This window comes from Colobus angolensis, unplaced genomic scaffold (assembly GCF_000951035.1).
Source record: "Colobus angolensis palliatus isolate OR3802 unplaced genomic scaffold, Cang.pa_1.0 Scaffold2, whole genome shotgun sequence".
Classification (NCBI taxonomy): Eukaryota; Metazoa; Chordata; class Mammalia; order Primates; family Cercopithecidae; genus Colobus; species Colobus angolensis.
In genome coordinates, this window is record NW_012115154.1 from 7,194,517 (window position 1) to 7,213,446 (window position 18,930).

General features: G+C 44.6%; 1 protein-coding gene across 1 annotated transcript in view; it reads right to left on the reverse strand.

Annotated features, from left to right (window-relative positions):
• The window catches only part of ZC3HAV1 (zinc finger CCCH-type, antiviral 1), an 81,631-nt gene that overhangs the window by 23,699 nt on the left and 39,002 nt on the right, over window positions 1-18,930 (reverse strand). Inside the window, exons 3-6 of the mRNA XM_011941557.1 lie at window positions 14,991-15,764; window positions 14,073-14,174; window positions 11,184-11,307; window positions 8,435-8,612 (exon numbers count right to left, since the gene is read on the reverse strand). Of these exons, the coding sequence (XP_011796947.1) occupies window positions 8,435-8,612; window positions 11,184-11,307; window positions 14,073-14,174; window positions 14,991-15,764 (1,178 nt within the window). The remainder of the gene's footprint in view (window positions 1-8,434; window positions 8,613-11,183; window positions 11,308-14,072; window positions 14,175-14,990; window positions 15,765-18,930) is intronic.

Sequence of the window (18,930 nt, forward strand, 5' to 3'; positions counted from 1 at the left end):
ATGGTGAGAAAAAAAGAAAGAAAGAAAAGAAAGAGAAGAGGAAGGAAGGAAGGAAGGAAGGAAGGAAGGAAGGAAGGAAGGAAAAGAAAGAGAGAGAGAGGAAGGAAGGAAGGAAGGGAGGAAGGAAAAGAAAGAGAGAGAGAGGAAGGAAGGAAGGAAGGAAGGAAGGGAGAGAGGGAGGGAAGGAGAGAAGGAGGGAGGGAGGGAAGAAGGAAGGAAGGGATGAGGCATACCCCCCAAATGTAAAGCTATAATCTCTAGTCTCAAAGTATATAGAAAGCATGCAAACATCAGAATGGGTGGGTAAAAGGGAAATGAGTTGATTTTAGCAAGCGGGCAGGCTAGGCCACTGATCCACTGCCCTCATTCCAGTGGCCAGGGTGGCCGATCAGGGCAGACTAGATGTACACCCCTAGCAGCAGGGGTTCCCTGTATATAATGGTGAAGAGACACTTGTTTCCTGTGATCTAGAACAAAGGAGTTAATGAAAGCAAATTTTTCCAGGCAGCCGTGGTGGGGAGGGGCTCATGGTTCCTTTTTTTAATGACATTCCAGACTCTTGGGCTTTCAGCTAGACCCACACCCCTTCCTCTTCCTTAATGGAAATGCCTGCTGGTTGTAAGCAGAGGGCAACAGAATGAAAGTGTCTAAGGAAAATGTCCTGGACAGAGGAAGGCCTGAGCTGGGTCTCTTTATCCTGGAGTGGAGCATGGTGGGACCAGAAAGCAGTGTTCACATATTTGTACACAGGGCAAAGTGGGAATAAACTTGAACGTGTTTCGCGAGGTAGAACCAGTACAAAGGGTGGAAGGGACAATGATGCTGACTTTAGCAGAATGTTCTAACTTACAGCAGCCAACAATTAATTCATATCATGAAGATGCTTGTTGCCACAGCTGTGTGGATAGTATCTATCAGAGTGATTGTAAAAGAGATTGCTGCTGTGATTCGATGGTGCCTGGTAAACCCTACGCCTTCCTCGAGCAAAACACCTCTGGCATGATGTGGGGCAGGTGGAACAGCTTTGGCACCTTGATATCCCCTGGTTTGACCACTAACTGAATCGCTTCCCAATTTCCCATCCCTACAGCTGAAGCCCTGTATCCATCCACTGCCTGCTCAGCTCTGTAAAACCCTCTCTGTTCCTCACTTAAAAGGCCAGAGACTTTCAAACTTTGACATACATGTGAGTGCCCCAGAGATCATATTAAAGTGCAGATATGATTCTGGGAAGTTGGGGACAATTTAGATTCCATACTTCAGCCAGCTCCTGGGTGACGCTGAGGCTGATGCTGTTGGTCTGTGGACCTCACTTTGACTAGCAAGGCTCTAGGGTCTAGACCAGTGCTGTTCACTAGAACATTCTGTGGTGATGAAAATGTTCTCTGTGCTGTCCTATATGATATGTAGGGGAGGCAAAATTTCTTTCTTTCTTTCCTTTCTTTCCTTCCTTCCTTCCTTCCTTTTCTTTTTCCTTTTCTTTTTTTTTTGAGACAGGGTCTCCCTCTCCCTCTGTTGCCCAGGCTGGAGTGCAGTGACACAATCTTGGCTCACTGCAACCTCCGCCTCCTGGGTTCAAGGGATTCTCCTGAGTAGCTGGGATTACAAGCGCATGTCACCACACCCCAGCTAATTTTTGTATTTTTAGTAGAGATGGGGTTTCACTCTATTGATCAGGCTGGTTTCGAACTCCTCAGGTGATCTGCCTGCCTTGGCCTCCCAAAGTGCTGGGATTACAGGCGTGAGCTACAGCACCCAGCCAGGGAAGCAAAATTTCACCTCTACCCTTTTTCAGTATTTTGGCTGGATCTGAGCATTAAATTGACATAAGATCACAATAGGAATGACAGTGGAGACTCAGGATAGGGCAGGTTGGGAGGGGAGTAGATGATGAAAAATTACTTAATGGGTACAATGTATGTTATTCAGGTGAGGGACACCCTAAAAGCCCTGACTTTACTACTAGGTAATCTATGCATGTAACAAAATTACATTTGTACTCCATAAATTTGTATACAAAAAGACCAACAGGAGAAAAGCATACACGTTCATTTAATACAAGTTTTACGTGGCACAGGAGACTTCACAAGAAAGTGAAGACCTAAAGCTGCAGTTAGAGATAAACACTTGTATTGAATTAGACAAAGAGTCATAGATTATGAAAATGGGATGAGGCAAAGGGGCTTTGGCTAGGGAAGTTAATTTGGTAGAGAAGTGTCCAGGAGGATGAAGATTTGCCTAATAGGATTTGTTTGCACAGGTTTCCTGGCCCTGATGATAAGAATGCTACTTTCATTCTGGTATAGGGAGGACCTCTTTCTTTATTTTTTATTATTATTATTATTTTGACACTCAATGAATCTCGCTCTGACACCCAGGCTGGAGTGCAATGGCATGATCTCAGCTCACTGCAACTTCCACCTCCCGGGTTCAAGCAGTTCTCCTGCCTCAGCCTCCTGGGTAGCTGGGATTACAGGCATGCACCACCACGCCTGACTGATTCTTGTATTTTTAGTAGAGATGGGGTTTCACCATGTTGGCCAGGCTGGTCTCCAAATCCTGACCTCAAGTGATCAGCCCGCCTCAGCCTCCCAAAGCGCTGGGATTACAGGTGTGGGCCACTACGCCAGGCCAGGGAAGAACATCTTTCACATGGGAATTTCATCTCCTGCTTTTAAGTAACAGAAGGTCAGAGTGATCATCTTGCACCTGCTGTTTTTCAAGTACTTTTAACTCAAAATAGTCAATATGCCAGAGTGGCTTTTTTTGTTGTTGTTGTTTTTTGAGACAGAGTCTTGCTCTGTCGCCCAGGCTGGAGTGCAGTGGTGCGATCTCTGCTCACTGCAAGCTCCGCCTCCTGGGTTCACGCCATTCTCCTGCCTCAGCCTCCCGAGTAGCTGGGACTACAAGTGCCCGCCACCACGCCCGGCTAATTCTTTTGTATTTTTAGTAGAGATGCGGTTTCACTGTGTTAGCCAGGATGGTCTCAATCTCCTGATCTTGTGATCCGCCCGCCTCAGCCTCCCAAAGTGCTGGAATTATAGGCATGGGCCACTGCGCCTGGCCCAGAGTGGCATATTTTTAACTCCTTCATATGTGGCTATACAGCGCTGAAAATGTGACTACAGTGACCAACTGATTTCTTAATTTTGTATGTGTTTGATTAAAGTTTAAAATGAAATTGCCACATATGGCAAGTGGTTGTCATACTGGACAGCACAGGGCCAGTAAGGCAGTGTCTGGGCATCCGCACAGCCTAGCATGGCTCCACTCTGACCTTCTCTAGCCTTGCCCTCACACTGCACTTGTCATGTTCATGAACCCTGATTGGTGGTGAAGTCCTCCAGGGTAACATTTCCCCTTGGTTTAGTCCACATCAGAGATGAGTCTCAGGTACTGTTTGCTGTATAGGCTGGTTCATTCAACCCTCGCTATTGTAAGACTAATAGGACAGCAGGAACATGCCCATGTCAGGGTATGTTATGGTCAGGAGGTCACACAAGGGACTGATGGTCCAGAAGCAACTCTCAACATCCCTCTCTTGTTTCTGTGTGCTGTCTGGGTCAATTACCAGGTGTTTCTATTGTAAAGGTATCCTAAGGTATTCTTGTAAGGATAAGTCTTTTTTGTGGTATCTGAAAATCAGTCATATCTGTGCTGAGCTGGCCCCAGTTCTTTGGCAATCCTAAGCTACAGTTGTCCCATACTCTTAGGTGACAGATAGTGACAGCCTTGCAAGATGTCTCATTAGACCTTTTAGCTACCATTAATTTAATAGCCATCATGTGTCCTAGAGTACAGTACTATTACTCAAGGTCTGAATAAATGAATAAATCATACAGTCGCCAATTACTTATTCCCCACAAGACTTGAATCTATGTTTCAGTTGCAGTAAACAGGTCTTAGCTTATATCCTGGGTGTCAATGATTGCCTCAACCTTGGCTTTCTAGAGCTGTGGCTTGTCCTTGCTCTGAGAGGGTCCCTCAGGCCATAGCCTCCTGCTGTTTCTCAACACCAGCTTCCACAGCTGCTAAGTTTAGCTACTTTGCTGGTAAACATCTTCGAAGACCTGAATCTGTACTCCCTACCTGGTGCACATCCAGTGACTCTCGGGCTCTGCCCTCCTGTCAGCCCTGCTATCACTATACCCTACACCACTGCTGCCCAGCTGCCCATCGATTCAGTCATCACTTCTCCTAATACCACACCCTCTCCCTGCCCCCCATCTATGTAGGTATGAGTCCCGGTTAAGTACATCAGTTTCCATAAAACAATATCTATTTTACCTCCCAGAGAGCTCATAATCAAAGCATATGTACCTACTTGTTGGCAAAAATCTCTACACCTCAAGGTCCTCTTAGAGAGGTTCCAACCCAGAACTCTTAGTTACCTGACTTATTCAAAATTCAGTTACAAGAAATAAAAGCTGGCTACGCTTTTATTTATTTCTTCACTGGCTGAAGGCTACACAGTCCACTCCTTTCTCTAAATATTTTAGCCCGTACACTGGCTCAAGGCAGGTCACCAAAGAGCTGCAAACTTGGACCATAATGTATTGACCCATGAAAGAAACCAGGCTGCTCCTGATATGTGGGGTTCAAATCTCCCAGAAACATTATTTTAATTTTACTTGGACTCCCAGCAAGGAAAACGTTAAACCCAGGACCTGATTTTTCCTTTTTTTTTTTTTTTTTTTAATAACTAGAGCCCAGTTTATGTAATGATGGGTCTTATTAGGATGACAGTAAGAGTTCATTCACATCTTCAGTGAACGTCCAACAAACCCACGTCACATTTAGTGAATACAACATTCATGTGTTTGCAGATTGAATGTTACATTCTAAAAACTCTGCAGTTCTCATGGGAATCCAGAATATAAAAATAAATAAAATAAAAACTCTACAGCTAACACAGACTAAATGTCCCAGAGAGAACTTTGTATTAAAAAACTCAGGAAGGGCTGGGCGTGGTGGCTCACGCCCGTAATCCCAGCACTTTGGGAGGCTGAGGCAGGCGGATCACCTGAGGTCAGGAGTTTGAGACCAGCCTGGCCAACATGGTGAAACCCCATCTCAACCAAAAATACAAAAAATTAGCCAGGCATGGTGGTGGGTACCTGTAATCCCAGCTACTCAGGAAGCTGAGGCAGGAGAATTGCTTGAACCTGGGAGGCAGAGGCTGCAGTGGGCCAAGAGCACAACATTGCACTCTAGCCTGGGTAACGAGCAAAACTCTGTCTCAAAAAAAAAAAAAAAGCTCCGGAAGTTTCTTGATGTTTTATTAGGGAACATGATTGAACTTGTGTAAATTTAAACTTAAATTTAAATACTCTCTTTCTCCCGAATAGTTCTTTTTGGTTCTTGAAACTTTTTTTTTTTTTTTTTTGAGTCTTACTATGTCACCCAGGCTGGAGTGTAGTGGCACAGTCTTGGGTCACTGCAACCCCTACCGCCTGGGTTCAAGCGATTTTCCTGCCTCAGCCTCCTAAGTAGCTGGGATTACAGGTGGGCACCATCACGCCCAGCTAATTTTCTGTGTGTATTTTTAATAGAGACATAGTTTCACCATGTTGGCCAGGGTGGTCTTGAACTCCTGACCTCAGGTGATCCACCCGCCTTGGCCTCCCAAAGTGCTGGGATTACTGACATAAGCCACCACGTCTGGCCTCCTGGAACCTTGATGTAACCAGAATGCAAATGTTTGCCAACCCTTCCCCTTTATATCTTACTGAAAATTCCAATTATTTGATATAAAAACTATCAAGACCTATAGCTTATTTTTATTTTAACCAAGGCTAATTAATTTGGGTTTATAATTTTATTTCCACAGGTGCCTGACAGAATCACTTATTTGACATCATCCTTGGCTTGAGCATACAAAGAATCTGTGCAAAGTTTAATATCATAGGCGTTTTCACACACACGGGAGTTTCAGCAGAACTCTGTTCCGCAAAGATGCTACATGGGCCACCACAGGAGAGAGGAGAGCAACAAGGAGGGGCCCAGGAGACCGCTCTGAGCCCCTATCCTATTCCACCAGGGCAGCCCTGCTCTACTCTCCTTGGCTCCTGTAAGGTCTTTGAAAGATGGTTTGATAAAATGTATCTGCTGCTAAGACAGTTGGGAAATCAACATGCAAATGAATTCATGGTAGGGCTGTTTGTGGTTGAGGACCTCACCACAGCACACAGGGTTCCTGCCATGTGGCCCGCTTTGGAGGTGTTTTTCTCAGGCCTCACTAACATGACAGAGCAGTACCTCTCCCAAGTATTTGGTTTGCTTTGGCAGTTAGGCAGCTCAGAACCAAATGTATAACCCACTGATTTGTAACTATTAGTTCGGTGCAAAAGTAATCACTGTTTTTGCTATTAAAAGTAATTACCACCAACCCAAAAGTAATTTTACACCAACCTAAATATGTAGAACCTTACGCTGCCATTTCTTTGTCCCTGCATTATCTTTTTTTTTTTTTTTTTGAGATGAAGTCTCACTCTGTCACCCAGGCTGGAGTACAGTGGTGCAATCTCGGCTCACTGCAACCTCTGCCTCCAGGTTCAAGCAATTCTCCTGCCTCAGCCTCCTGAGTAGCTGGGATTACAGGTGCCCACCACCACGTCCGGCTAATTTTTTGTATTTTTAGTAGAGACAGGGTTCACCATGTTGGCCGGGCTGGTCTCGAACTCCTGACTTCAGGTGATCCAGCCCCCGCCCCCGGCCTCCCAAAGTGCTGGGCTTACAGAAGTGAGCCACCGCGCCCAGCCCATGCATTGTTCTTGGCTTCATTTTAATCTCTTCCTTTCATTTTCTGTTTCTTATCACCCTGATTTCATTACCTGCTTAAGGTCTGCTTTCTTTCTCTCTTTAATCTATGAGTTGAAGGGAGGAAGGGACACTGAGACAGAAGGACAGAAGCTCTGCTCATCTAAACTTCCATCCCCTATTACTATGCCCCCACTATGGGTCAGCCTAGAATCTTCTAGTTCCAGTCCTTTAAGTCCATCTAAATCCAGACTCTGACTGAAGAGTAGTGACTATCTGTACCAGATGTGGTTTCACTGCATTAGTGAATTAACACATGCCCTGGTTTAATTAACCATGCCATCATCCATATGGTCCTTTAAGTTCTCACTCTCGCCCTCTTTTCCAGCTCAAAGCAGTAGTCTCTGTATATTTATGTGTTTATACATAGAAAGCTATCTCAGGCCGGGCTCAGTGGCTCAAGCCTGCAATCCCAGCACTTTGGGAGGCCAAGACAGGCGGATCACGAGGTCAGGAGATCGAGACCATCCTGGCTAACATGGTGAAACCCCGTCTCTACTAAAAAATACAAAAAATTAGCCAGGCGAGGTGGCAGGCACCTGTAGTCCCAGCTACTCGGGAGGCTAAGGCAGGAGAATGGCGTGAACCCGGGAGGCGGAGCTTGCAGTGAGCTGAGATCCGGCCACAGCACTCCAGCCTGGCCAGCAGAGCGAGACTCCGTCTCAAAGAAAAAAAAAAAAAAGAAAGCTATCTCAAGGTTCCACTCTCCCCTCTGATGGTGAGGAAAGAGGGAAGTGCAGCTGACATGTCTCAAGGGGTTCCTTAAAAATAATTAATATATGGCCAGGCACAGTGGCTCACATCTGTAATCCCAACACTTTGGGAGGCCAAGGTGGGTGGATAACCTGAGGTCAGGAGTTCAAGACTAGCCTGTCCAACATGTGAAACCCTATGTCTACTAAAAATACAAAAATTAGCTGGGCATGGTCATGCATGCCTGTAATCCCAGCTACTCGGGAGGCTGAGGCAGGAAGATCGCTTGAACCCAGAGGTGGAGGTTGCAGGGAGCCAAGATTACACCATTGTACTCCAGCATGAGTGACAAGAGTGAAACTCCATCTCAAAAAAAAAATTAAAATTAAAATTAATATATAGTTTAATGTATGACTGCAACTGGAGTGCATGCTTGCTGAAAAAAAATTGAATATAGCTGTGTACAAAGTAAAAAAATACCACTTCCTCTCCCACACTCCATGGGTAACCACATAGGCATCAAACATTTTATTAATAGTGTTCTTTTTATTTGATTTATTTATTCATTTATTTTGGAGACAGAGTCTCACTCCATCCCCCAGGTTGGAATGCAGTGGTGCAATCTCAGCTCACTACAACCTCCACCTCCCGGGTTCAGGAGATTCTCCCGCCTCAGCCTCTGGAGTAGCCAGGATTATAGGCGCCTGCCACCATGCCCGGCTAATTTTCGTATTTTTAATAGAGATGGGGTTTCACCATGTTGGCCAGGCTGGTCTCGAACTCCTGACCTCAGATGATTCGCCTGCCTTGGCCTCCCAAAGTGCTGGGATTACAGGCGTGAGCCACCCTGCCCAGCCAATAGTGTTCCTCTTAAGTTGACAAGTTTAAACAAGAGCCCTCTGCAAAGAGGAACAGTGCTCACCTCTTCTCCATATTGAATCCAGGTGCCAGATTCATTCTTCCAATACCAAATCCATGTGGTGGTGAAGACAGAATTGGCTGGGTTGGTGACAGAAGAAGGAGTGGAGAGGCGTCGGACAGGAATGAAATCACAACAACTCATTTCCCGAAAATTGATTGTATAACGTCCTACAGAACAGCTGAGAGAGAAAAGTATTAAGTTAACATAATGTTTCATTGACCCCTGTTTTCTACAATCTCGTCTTCCCTAATGAGAGCGCAGAATTAAACTTTCAGGGCTAAGATAGATCTTCAAGTTTTCTTTCCATAGCTTCAGGTCCTATACATAAAAGAAACATGGAAATGCAGAGAGGAAAGTGACTTGCCTGCACCACATAATTAATGGTGTCACATGGCGCATTCTTCCCTCAGAAAAATCCCAAAATAAAACTATGCCCACAAAACTCCTGATTGGCTCAATGTTAGAAAGTAAGTTAGAAACTCACATTTGGTCCATTTTAAAAATTATTTATTATTATTTAAATCGCTATCAAAATGTGGAGACCCTTGTGGAAAATTGGCAAGGTTAAAGTTATTTTCATAATAACATTAAACATTATTTGCTTTTTTCACTTTCATTCTCTCATGAATACACGACAAAATTTTCCAGAGGCTACACAATATATGATTTCACAGCAGACTGAATAAAGAAGCAGATATGAGAATCTAGTTATCTTCTATCATGCCAGACATTACTTTGCAAAAATATAAAACTCCTCTCAATAAATTTTTTGTTTTGGAAAACAGTTATTTTATAATTGTCCATATAAATATTATATATACATATATAAATACACACAGTTATATACCTGGGTATGTATATTAAATGGGCATACATAAGCATGTATATAGTATTAAATATAGTTACATGAAACATGTTCATTATGTTAACATATAGCAAATTTATTCTTATTTTTAAGTGAATCAAATATATAATTGTTCTCAGTTTTAATTTTTAATATGGTAAATATTGATAGCTATATTCCACATAAACAGAAATTCTTTGGGATCCTGAACACATTTTTTTTTTTTCTTTTGAGACAGTCTCGCTCTGTTGCCTGGGCTGGAGTGCAGTGGCGCAATCTCGGCTCACTGCAACCTCTGCCTCCTGGGTTCAAGCTATTCTCCTGCCTCAGCCTCCCAAGTGCTGGAATTACAGGCGCCTGCCACCACGCCCAGCAAACTTTTTGTATTTTTTAAGTAGAGACGGGGTTTCACTACGTTGGCCAGGCTGGTCTCAAACTCCTGACTTTGTGATCCGCCCGCCTCGGCCTCCCAAAGTGCTGGGATTATAAGCATGAGCCACTGCGCCCAGCCTTGGGTCCTGAATACATTCTAAGTGTTGAGGAGTTCTCTGACCAAAAAGTTTGAGAACTGCTGCTCTAAGAAAGGCCTCTTAGATCAGTGGTTCTCAATCAGGAACGATTTTGACCTCCGTGGATATTTTACAACATCTGCAGACATTTTGGGTTATGACAACCAGCAGGGCTGGTGGGAGGGTTGGTGCTTCCTGTCATCTGTGGATTGAGGCTAGGAATAGCGCTAATCAGCCCTGAGAGCAAACAACTATCTGGCCCAAAATGTCAGTCGTGCTCAGGTTGAGAAACCCTGCTCTCAACTTGCCTGGGGGCGGAAATATAGACATAGCAACAAGAAAATAGCTGATGTCGCCCTCTAGTGGTAAAAATGCAGCAACACAGAATCTCCAACCCCCCAAATCACTAAATTCTCATACGATGAAAAGTAATGTAACTTTTCCCCCTAAAGAATTTCCTTGTTAAACTGGGATGTTTCTTATATTCCTACACATCATAGATAAATATGGTCATATGGGTATCACCCATTTCAGCTCTTCCAGAAGGAGAAATGTTTTTACTTATTTTTGAGACAGGGTCTCACTCTGTCGTCCAGGCTGGAGTGTGGTGGCACAATCACGGCTCACTGCAGCCTCAACTTCTTGGGCTCCACTGATCCTCTCACATCAGCCTCCCGAGTAGCTGGGACCATAGGTGCGTGCCACCATGCCTGGCTAGTTTTTGTATTGTTAGTAGAGACAGGGTTTCATCAAATTGCCCAGGCTAATCTCAAACTCCTAAGCTCAAGTGATTCTCCTGCCTCAGCCTCCCAAAGTGCTAGGATTATAAGCATGAACGACGTTCAACCAGAAGCAGAAATGTCAGGTACCCTCTTAGACGACTCCAGACTAGAGAAAATAGCAAACATAAGGAAGGTATTAAATGCTAAAGTACACAACAAAATTCTACACTAAAACTATAAGAAATTATTCAAATCATGTTTTTAAACTATGAAGTTAAGCCAAAGGCTCTTTCATCCTAAATCATTTAGTACTTTTAATAGTTCCGTGATGAATTGATCAGGATACAAACCGGCCTCTGCACTGTGTTTTTCTGCAGGACACAGACAACTATCAACTAAACAAATAATCATGTCACTGTTTGTTTCATTTGAGTTAGCAAACATTCCCAGGATCTCTAGTATTAGCCAGGCTCAGCGTGACCTCAAACCCACCCAGCGGTGTTTTTCCTTCATTAACTCAGCAGGCACTTGCCATTTTTATCTCAAGAAGTATTTCACACTGCAATGGGATTCCGACGGAAAAGTGTTTTTTTCTTTTTCCCCTAAGAATAGCACTAATGCTTCCCTTTGACAATGCTGGGCTCTGGAAAGCCGGAGTACAGTCACCAACTTACACGTGGATTCTGGGGTCAGAGTAGGCCTCCTCGATCATCTCCATGGGGTTGAAGTCCGTCCAGGTGTTACCAATAAGCATCTGCCACCGGTAAGGCAGATGGAAGTGGACTTTGCTGCAACTACCTACAAAGACAAAGATGGGGTCTGAGGGACTGTTGAGCGGGGATTCTAAACAATTCAGTCAAGTTCACTGCCAGCTTTCCCCATCCATTCCTGCCTGTCCCCTGCCAGACAGGTCCCATCTATATCTGCTGACATTGCTATGTGTCCATTATCCAGGTTCCTTCATTACCTTGGAGATGCATCAGAAAACAAAAATTCAGGCCGGGTGTGGTGGCTCACGCCTGTAATCCTACCATTTTGGGAGGCCAAGACAGGCACATCACTTGAGGCCAGGAGTTCAAGACCAGCCTAGCCAACATGATGAAATCCTGTCTGTACTAAAAATACAAAAATTAGCCAGGCATGTTAGTGGGTGCCTGTAATCCCAGCTACTCGGGAGACTGAGGCAGCAGAATCACTTGAACCTGGGAGGTTGAGGTTGCAGTGAGCCAAGATCACTCCATTGCACTCCAGCCTGGGTGACAGAGTGAAATTCTGTCTCAAAAAAAAGAAAAAAGAAAAAAAGAAAATAAAACAAAAATTCCCCACTCCCCCCAAAGTCACTCTACCCAGATAGAAATTTGAGGTAATCAGAAATTTAGTTACCCTTTCTGCACCCCCCAAGTGTATTAAGCCAAAATGCTCTCCAGCAGAGACAACAGCCTGTATTTCCTTGAAGCCCTGGCCTACAGTTCATCTCTTCAAGAAAGATTCTCCTACCGAATCTCACTCCATCCCCATCTGACTTGTGTTTTTTGCATTCCTTTAGCCAGTACCCAATACTCAGCTGGGGGTTAATTTTTTATACGTTTTTACTTACTTCACGCAGTTTTCTCATTTGCGGATTTTTTGTTTGCTTTTGTTTTTGTTTTGAGGCAGAGTCTCACTCACTCTGTTGCCCAGGCTGGAGTGCAATGGAGCGATCTTGGCCACTGCAACCTCCACCTCCCGGGTTCAAGAGATTCCCCTGCCTTAGCCTCCCGAGTAGCTGGGATTACAGGCCTGTGCCGCCACGCCCGGCTAATTTTTGTATTTTTAGTAGAGATGGGTTTTCACCATGATGGCCAGACTGGTCTTGAACTCCTGGCCTCAAGTGATCTACCTGCCTCAGTCTCCCAAAGTTCTGGGATTACAGGCGTAAGTCACCGTGCCTAGCATTTTATGGATGTTTTCATGCCCTACCTTAATTACAAAGTCACTAAAGAGAAGGCTGCACTATGGTTTAGCTTACATCCCCCTTGCATATTTGGCACAGGGTTAGGCATACAAAAGATAGCCATTGCAGAAATGTCAGCTAAAGAATGAATAGATGTTATAAGCTACAGTACAGGAAGATAGAAAATAGTTCTGTTTTTCAAAATTTGCATTGTTATGTTTAAATTGTTTTGAAATATTCAAAATAAAGATGTGTGACAGCTCCAAAACAAACAAACAAAAAAGACAAGTTTAGACACTGCAGGGACACCTTGAGTGGCCCCACTTGAGACTTGGCTGATTGAAAAGTACATAACCACTCATTATAGTTCACAACTCACACTTGTTAGAATGGCTGCTATCAAAGACAAACAGTGACTGGGCGCAGTGGTTCACGCCTGCAATCTCAGCACTTCGGAAGGCCGAGGCGAGTGGATCACTTGAGGTCAGGAGTTCAAGACCAGCCTGGCCAATGTGCCAACACCCCGTCTCTACCAAAAATATAAAAGTTAGCCGGGGCCGGGCGCGGTGGCTCAAGCCTGTAATCCCAGCACTTTGGGAGGCCAAGACGGGCGGATCACGAGGTCAGGAGATCGAGACCATCCTGGCTAACACGGTGAAACCCCGTCTCTACCAAAAAATACAAAAAAAACTAGCCGGGCGATTTGGCGGGGCGCCTGTAGTCCCAGTTACTCGAGAGGCTGAGGCAGGAGAATGGCGTAAACCCAGGAGGCGGAGCTTGCAGTGAGCTGAGATCCGGCCACTGCACTCCAGCCTGGGCGCAAGACTCCCTCTCAAAAAAAAAAAAAAAAAGTTAGCCGGACGTGGTGGGCACACATCTGTAATCCCAGCTACTTGGGAGGCTGAGGCATGAGAATCACTTGAACCCAGGGGGCAGAGGTTGCAGTGAGGTGAGATGGCACTGATGCACTCCATTCTGGGTGACAGAACGAGACTCCATCTCAAAACAAACAAACAAACAAACAAAAAAGGCAAACACACATACAAAAAGAACAAGTGTTGGTGAGGATTGGAGAAATGTGAACCCTTGTGCATTGCTGGTGGGATAGAAAAATGCTACAGCCACTATGAAAAATAGTTCCGCAGAAAAAAAAAAAAAAAACATTAAAAGAAGTACTGTATGCCGAGCGCAGTGGCTCACGCCTGTAATCCCAGCACTTTGGGAGGCCGAGGCGGGCGGATCACAAGGTCAGGAGATCGAGACCACGGTGAAACCCCGTCTCTACTAAAAATACAAAAAATTAGCCGGGCGCGGTGGAGGGCGCCTATAGTTCCAGCTACTCGGGAGGCTGAGGCAGGAGAATGGCGTGAACCTGCAAGGCGGAGCTTGCAGTGAGCCAAGATCGCGCCATTGCACTCCAGGCAGGGGGACAGAGCGAGACTCCGTCTCAAAAAATAAAAAAAAATAAAAAAATAAGTACTGTATGATCTCCCAACTCCACTTCTGTGTATATATCCAAAAGAATTGAAAGCCGGGTTTTGAGAAGACATTTGCACACCCACGTTCATAGCAGCGTCATTTACAATGGCCAAAAGGTAGAAGCTTACAGAAAAGTCCTTAGGTTACTCACCATTAAACGGACAACCCTTATACAGATGGTCAAGACAAATTTCCTTTGAGCCATGATCATCCACCCTAGAAGATGTGGTCCTTGTGACATCAGATAAAGAATCTATGAAACAAAAAAGGATGCATGTATGCTGATCTTAATGTTTAGACCAAAAACCAAGGCACTTGATCTCACAATGGGAAAACATATCTGAAATGCAGGCCATGTTCAAGAAAATTCCTATGATTTATGTATTTCTCATGAGTGTCTAGACAGCCCCTCCATACAACAAAAATGTGGACCTCAGAGTCCTGTGAAAGTTATGTTTATTTCTTAAATCATAGTTGAAATATTCCTATTGTCAATAAATGTAGCAGCTTATTCCCTGTGGTTCTACTGGTTGGTCCTTCCCTGTCTTCACTAGTCAACCTCCTCACCAGACCACCCCTTAACCAAAACCCTCTAACTCTCTGCCCTTTAAGAACTGGGGAACATCCAAGGAAAAACCAGCAGCCATAGCCACTCTGCCGCAGACTCAAGACACAGGGGCCCATTTGTCCTTCAGTGACTTACACTGAGCAGAGCCTGTTGTCTTCCTTGTGAGCTCACTGGCAGGGGAAACAGGAACCTGGGTGCAGTTCTGCCCCTGGGCCCTCCATACTGCAGCTCTGTTGCTTGAGGAAAGGGCAGCAGGTGACTGAGGCAGAGCGCTGACTTGTGCAGGGGCAGTGGATTCCCCAGGTGTGATGGGGACGAGGCTCCTCAGACTCTGACTTCCAGAACGTAACTTATCTTTCTCCCCCGTGACTGCCATTGTTAAGCCAAAACCAGTGGCACCAGTTTTTTCTACATCAGTAGTTTTATCCGCCACTTGACTAGAGCCATTTGGTGTATCGTGAACAAATGTACTAGCCCCAAGTTTCTTCCCTTTGTATTTACCATTAACAAGTGCCACTCTTGGGCCAGCATCATCTGTGATTCTGCCAGTGGCCTGAACATCTCGGGAAGCAGGTCCAGCATCCTGAGTCCTAGGTGTTGATATTTCTCTCTGACTGCTGCTTGTGCTTTTGTAATTTAAGGATCTGGTAGAAGTTATATCTGTGGCCACTCCATCAGCGTTATTATTAAAAAGAGGGCCAGGCTGGACGTCCTGAGTTCCACTTTTGCCGTTGATGTTCCTGTAGTCTGAGGAAAGCAAGCCTGCGCCCTTTCTGGTGGTCACAGCTTCAGGTGTTTGCAGAGAGCCAAGAGAAGAGAGGGTGGCAGGTAGCGTGGGAGGAAACACAGTCTTTCTCCTGGCGCCTTGGTCATTCGTCCAGGATGTGGGGCTCTTCCACTTGGGGGCTGGTGTTGAATTGGAAGCAAGGTAAGTGTTGCCTGGATTTCCATGCAAGGGGTCCTCTTGACTGCCGTTCTCTAAAAAGCTCCGGCTTGCTCCGGCCTGACTTGTTCCTCCGAGATCGGTAGCCTTGGACGAGCCTAAGGGAGGCCGAGCGCGATCCTGACTCCCCAGATTCGTGAACTTGTGGGTCAGATCATCCACAGGCGTGTCGTCCAGGGAAGCCCTGTGGCCGCTCGGATCTGGACTAGGCGTGCAGGACCTCTCAGCAGACGCTGAAGCAGACGCAAGAAATTCTTGGCTGCCCTGAAAGAACCGATCTCTACTTTTGCTTCTAGCCCTATATGCCATGTTTCTACGATGTGAGGAAGGAGCTAGGGGAGAAAAAGTCACAATGAAACAAAGTAATGAACATTGGAGTTAATGTAACTGAGTTCCTACCACCCTTCCTCCTCTTAGCTTTTCCAGCCTTGCTATCCAAGTGCTATCAAATTACTTGGCCTAATATGATGTGTACAAATCTTGAAGATGGGTGGTTTGATGTGTAAAAATCCTGAAGGTGGGTGGTTTGACAATGACGGGAATTTTTTTTTTTAAGAGATGGAGTGTTGCTCTGTTGCCCAGGCTGGAATGCAATGGCCTGACCACAGCTCACTGCAACCTCGAACACCTGGGCTCCAGCGATCCTCCCGCCTCAGCCTCCTGAGTAGCTGGGACTACAGGTGCTCACCGACTGTGTCAGTAGATGAAAGAATCTTGTCATTCTTTCATGACGTGCACGGCAGAGCACGTCATTCCATGGCCTAGGATGATAGTGAGACCCTGGCTGTCTTCTGGGACTCGAAGTAGCCCCCAAACCCCAAAACTTTTAGGTGGGGCTGTCCACTATCTCCTGGTCCTGAGTCAACATTCACCACTGTGGTCAATGGAGAGAGAGAGATTAGGGCAAATCAGAGAAGATTTTCCAGAAAGCATTCGATTTTGCCCATATCGTGATATAGGTGTACCTGGCTATTGACAGATTCACAGTGCTTCAAACAAACCAACAGAAAATGAAACCACAGTCTAAAGGCCTGACTTTGTTTAAGCTGGAAATTTTTCTAGTTTTCTTCATCCCACTCCATAAGGCCAAAGTGTATCAGAAGTCAACATCGACAAAGCAGTGTGGCCTGGAGGGAACTGGCCTCCCTCTAGAAACTTGACAGGTCACACCCTCCTGGAAGCAGGGAGGAAGGAAGGAGTAAGGGTGTGTTTGTGAGCACGTGTGGAGTGTGTGTGTGGCGTGCATGCATGTGATGTTTATGTGGGGGGGGTGTGTGTGTGCCGGGGGTACATGTGGAAGATGTGTATGTCTGTGTTTGAGGCACATGTGCACGTGTGGTGTGTGAATGTGAGGTGTGCACGTGTGCTCGTGTGTGTGAGTTGTGTTTTTTGTGTGGAAAAGGGGTAGAAGAGACGTTTTTTCTTTTCCAAACCCCAGGGGGCAGCAGTAATGTAGTAAAAGCAAACACCCTCCTCCTGTCAAGAAAAGGCTTCACTTGGGAGTTTAATTAAAAGTGAAAACATATACAGATCTTTCTCATTCACAGTAAGTATACATTAAGAAGCTACCACCAAAACCCATCCCTCCAGACGTTCCCCTGTTCAGAGGCCACCGTAGTGTGGGAGAAAAAACATTAGATATGGGATCAGAACATGCACTCTGCTACTTTCTAGTGGTGTGAGGCCTTGAAAATGTTACCTTTTATTTCTTCATTATATTATCCTTCATTCTTCTAAAAATGAGCTGAGGCTGCTTGCAATAAAAGTTGCTTACTATTTCTGAGTCTCAGTTTCTTTTCCCCCTTAAGTAAGGCTAATAAATGACATATCTGCCTTTCTTTGTGGTTTCACTGTGAGGAACAATGATGAAATATTTATTTGGGGCGAAAGTCCCTTGTAAATGATAAACCATTTCCCAAATATAAGGAAGTTTAATTGTTCATTACTTTGCACAGAATCTTAGAATCATGTATTCTACCTGCTTTATAAAATTCACCTTTTCTACATCCACTTCATAAAGACATTAAAAATGAATGTCAGTATATAATATGAAAATGCTTCAGAAATAGGAGCACTTGGCTGGGCACGGTGGCTCATGCCTGGAATCCCAGCATTTTGGGAGGCTAAGGTGGGTCGATCACTTGAGGTCAGGAGTTCAAGACCAGCCTGGCCAACATACTGAAACCCTATCTCTACTAAAAATACAAAAATTAGCTGGGCATGGGGGCAGGCACTTCTAATCCCAGCTACCTGGGAGACTGAGGCAGAAGAATCACTTCTGGGAGGCGGCCATTACAGTGAGCTGAAGTCACACTACTGAACTCCAGCCTGGGTGACAGAGTGAGACACTGTCTCAAAAAAAGAAAAAAAAAGTAATAATAACACTTCATACTCCTTAGGATGGCTATTATTAAAAAAAAAAAAATCAGAAAACACAAAATGATAGAGGATGTGAGAAATTTGAACCCATGTGCATTGTTGGCAGAAATGAAAAATGGCACAGCTGCTACAAAAAACAGTATGATTGTTCCTCAAAAACGTAAACATAGAATTACCATGTGATTCAGCAAATCTACTTCAGATTATATACCCCCAAAGAACTGAAAACAGGGTCTCAAAGTGGCATCTGTACACCATATTTACAGCAGCATTATGCACAATAGTCAAACTGGAAATGACTCAAATGTCCATTGACAGATGAATGAATGAAAAATATATAATTATATACATACAATGAAATATTATTCATTCTGACATATGCTATAACATGGATGAACCCTGAGGTCATCATGCTAAGTGAAATAAGCCAGTCAGAAAAAGATAAATATTGTACGACTCCACTTACATGAAGTACCTAGGGTTGTCAAACTCATACAAACAGAAAGCAGAATGTTAGTTGCGAGGGGCTGGGGAAAAGAGGGAATGGGAGTCATTGTGATTTTTTTTGAAATTTTAAAATACTGGGTTTTTTTTTTTTTAAAGAAATGGCACTGAGGACCATAAATTAAATTGTACATAGTTTTGCATCAATAATAAATTTTCTGTATTAATTGTCTTGTGAACATGTAAGAGAATGGTCTTGTTCTGAGGAGATACCTGCTGAGATATTCAGGTATGAAATGTCATGATATTTGCATATATCAAATGCTTTAACCACCAAAATGTTCTACATGTGTGTGAGTAGCTGTATGTATATATAGATAGAAAGTGCTAAAGCAATTGGGACAAAATGTTAACAGCTGGTAAATCTAAACAATTTTATGTTTGCTTCTTTTCCTTAAAAAAAAAAAAGCTTTAGGCCGGGCGCGGTGGCTCACGCCTGTAATCCCAGCACTTTGGGAGGCCGAGGTGGGTGGATCATGAGGTCAGGAGATGGAGATTATCCTGGCTAACACAGTGAAACCTCGTTTCTACTAAAAATACAAAAAAAAATTAACCGGGCATGGTGGCAGGTGCCTGTAGTCCCAGCTACTCAGGAGGCTGAGGCAGGAGAATGGC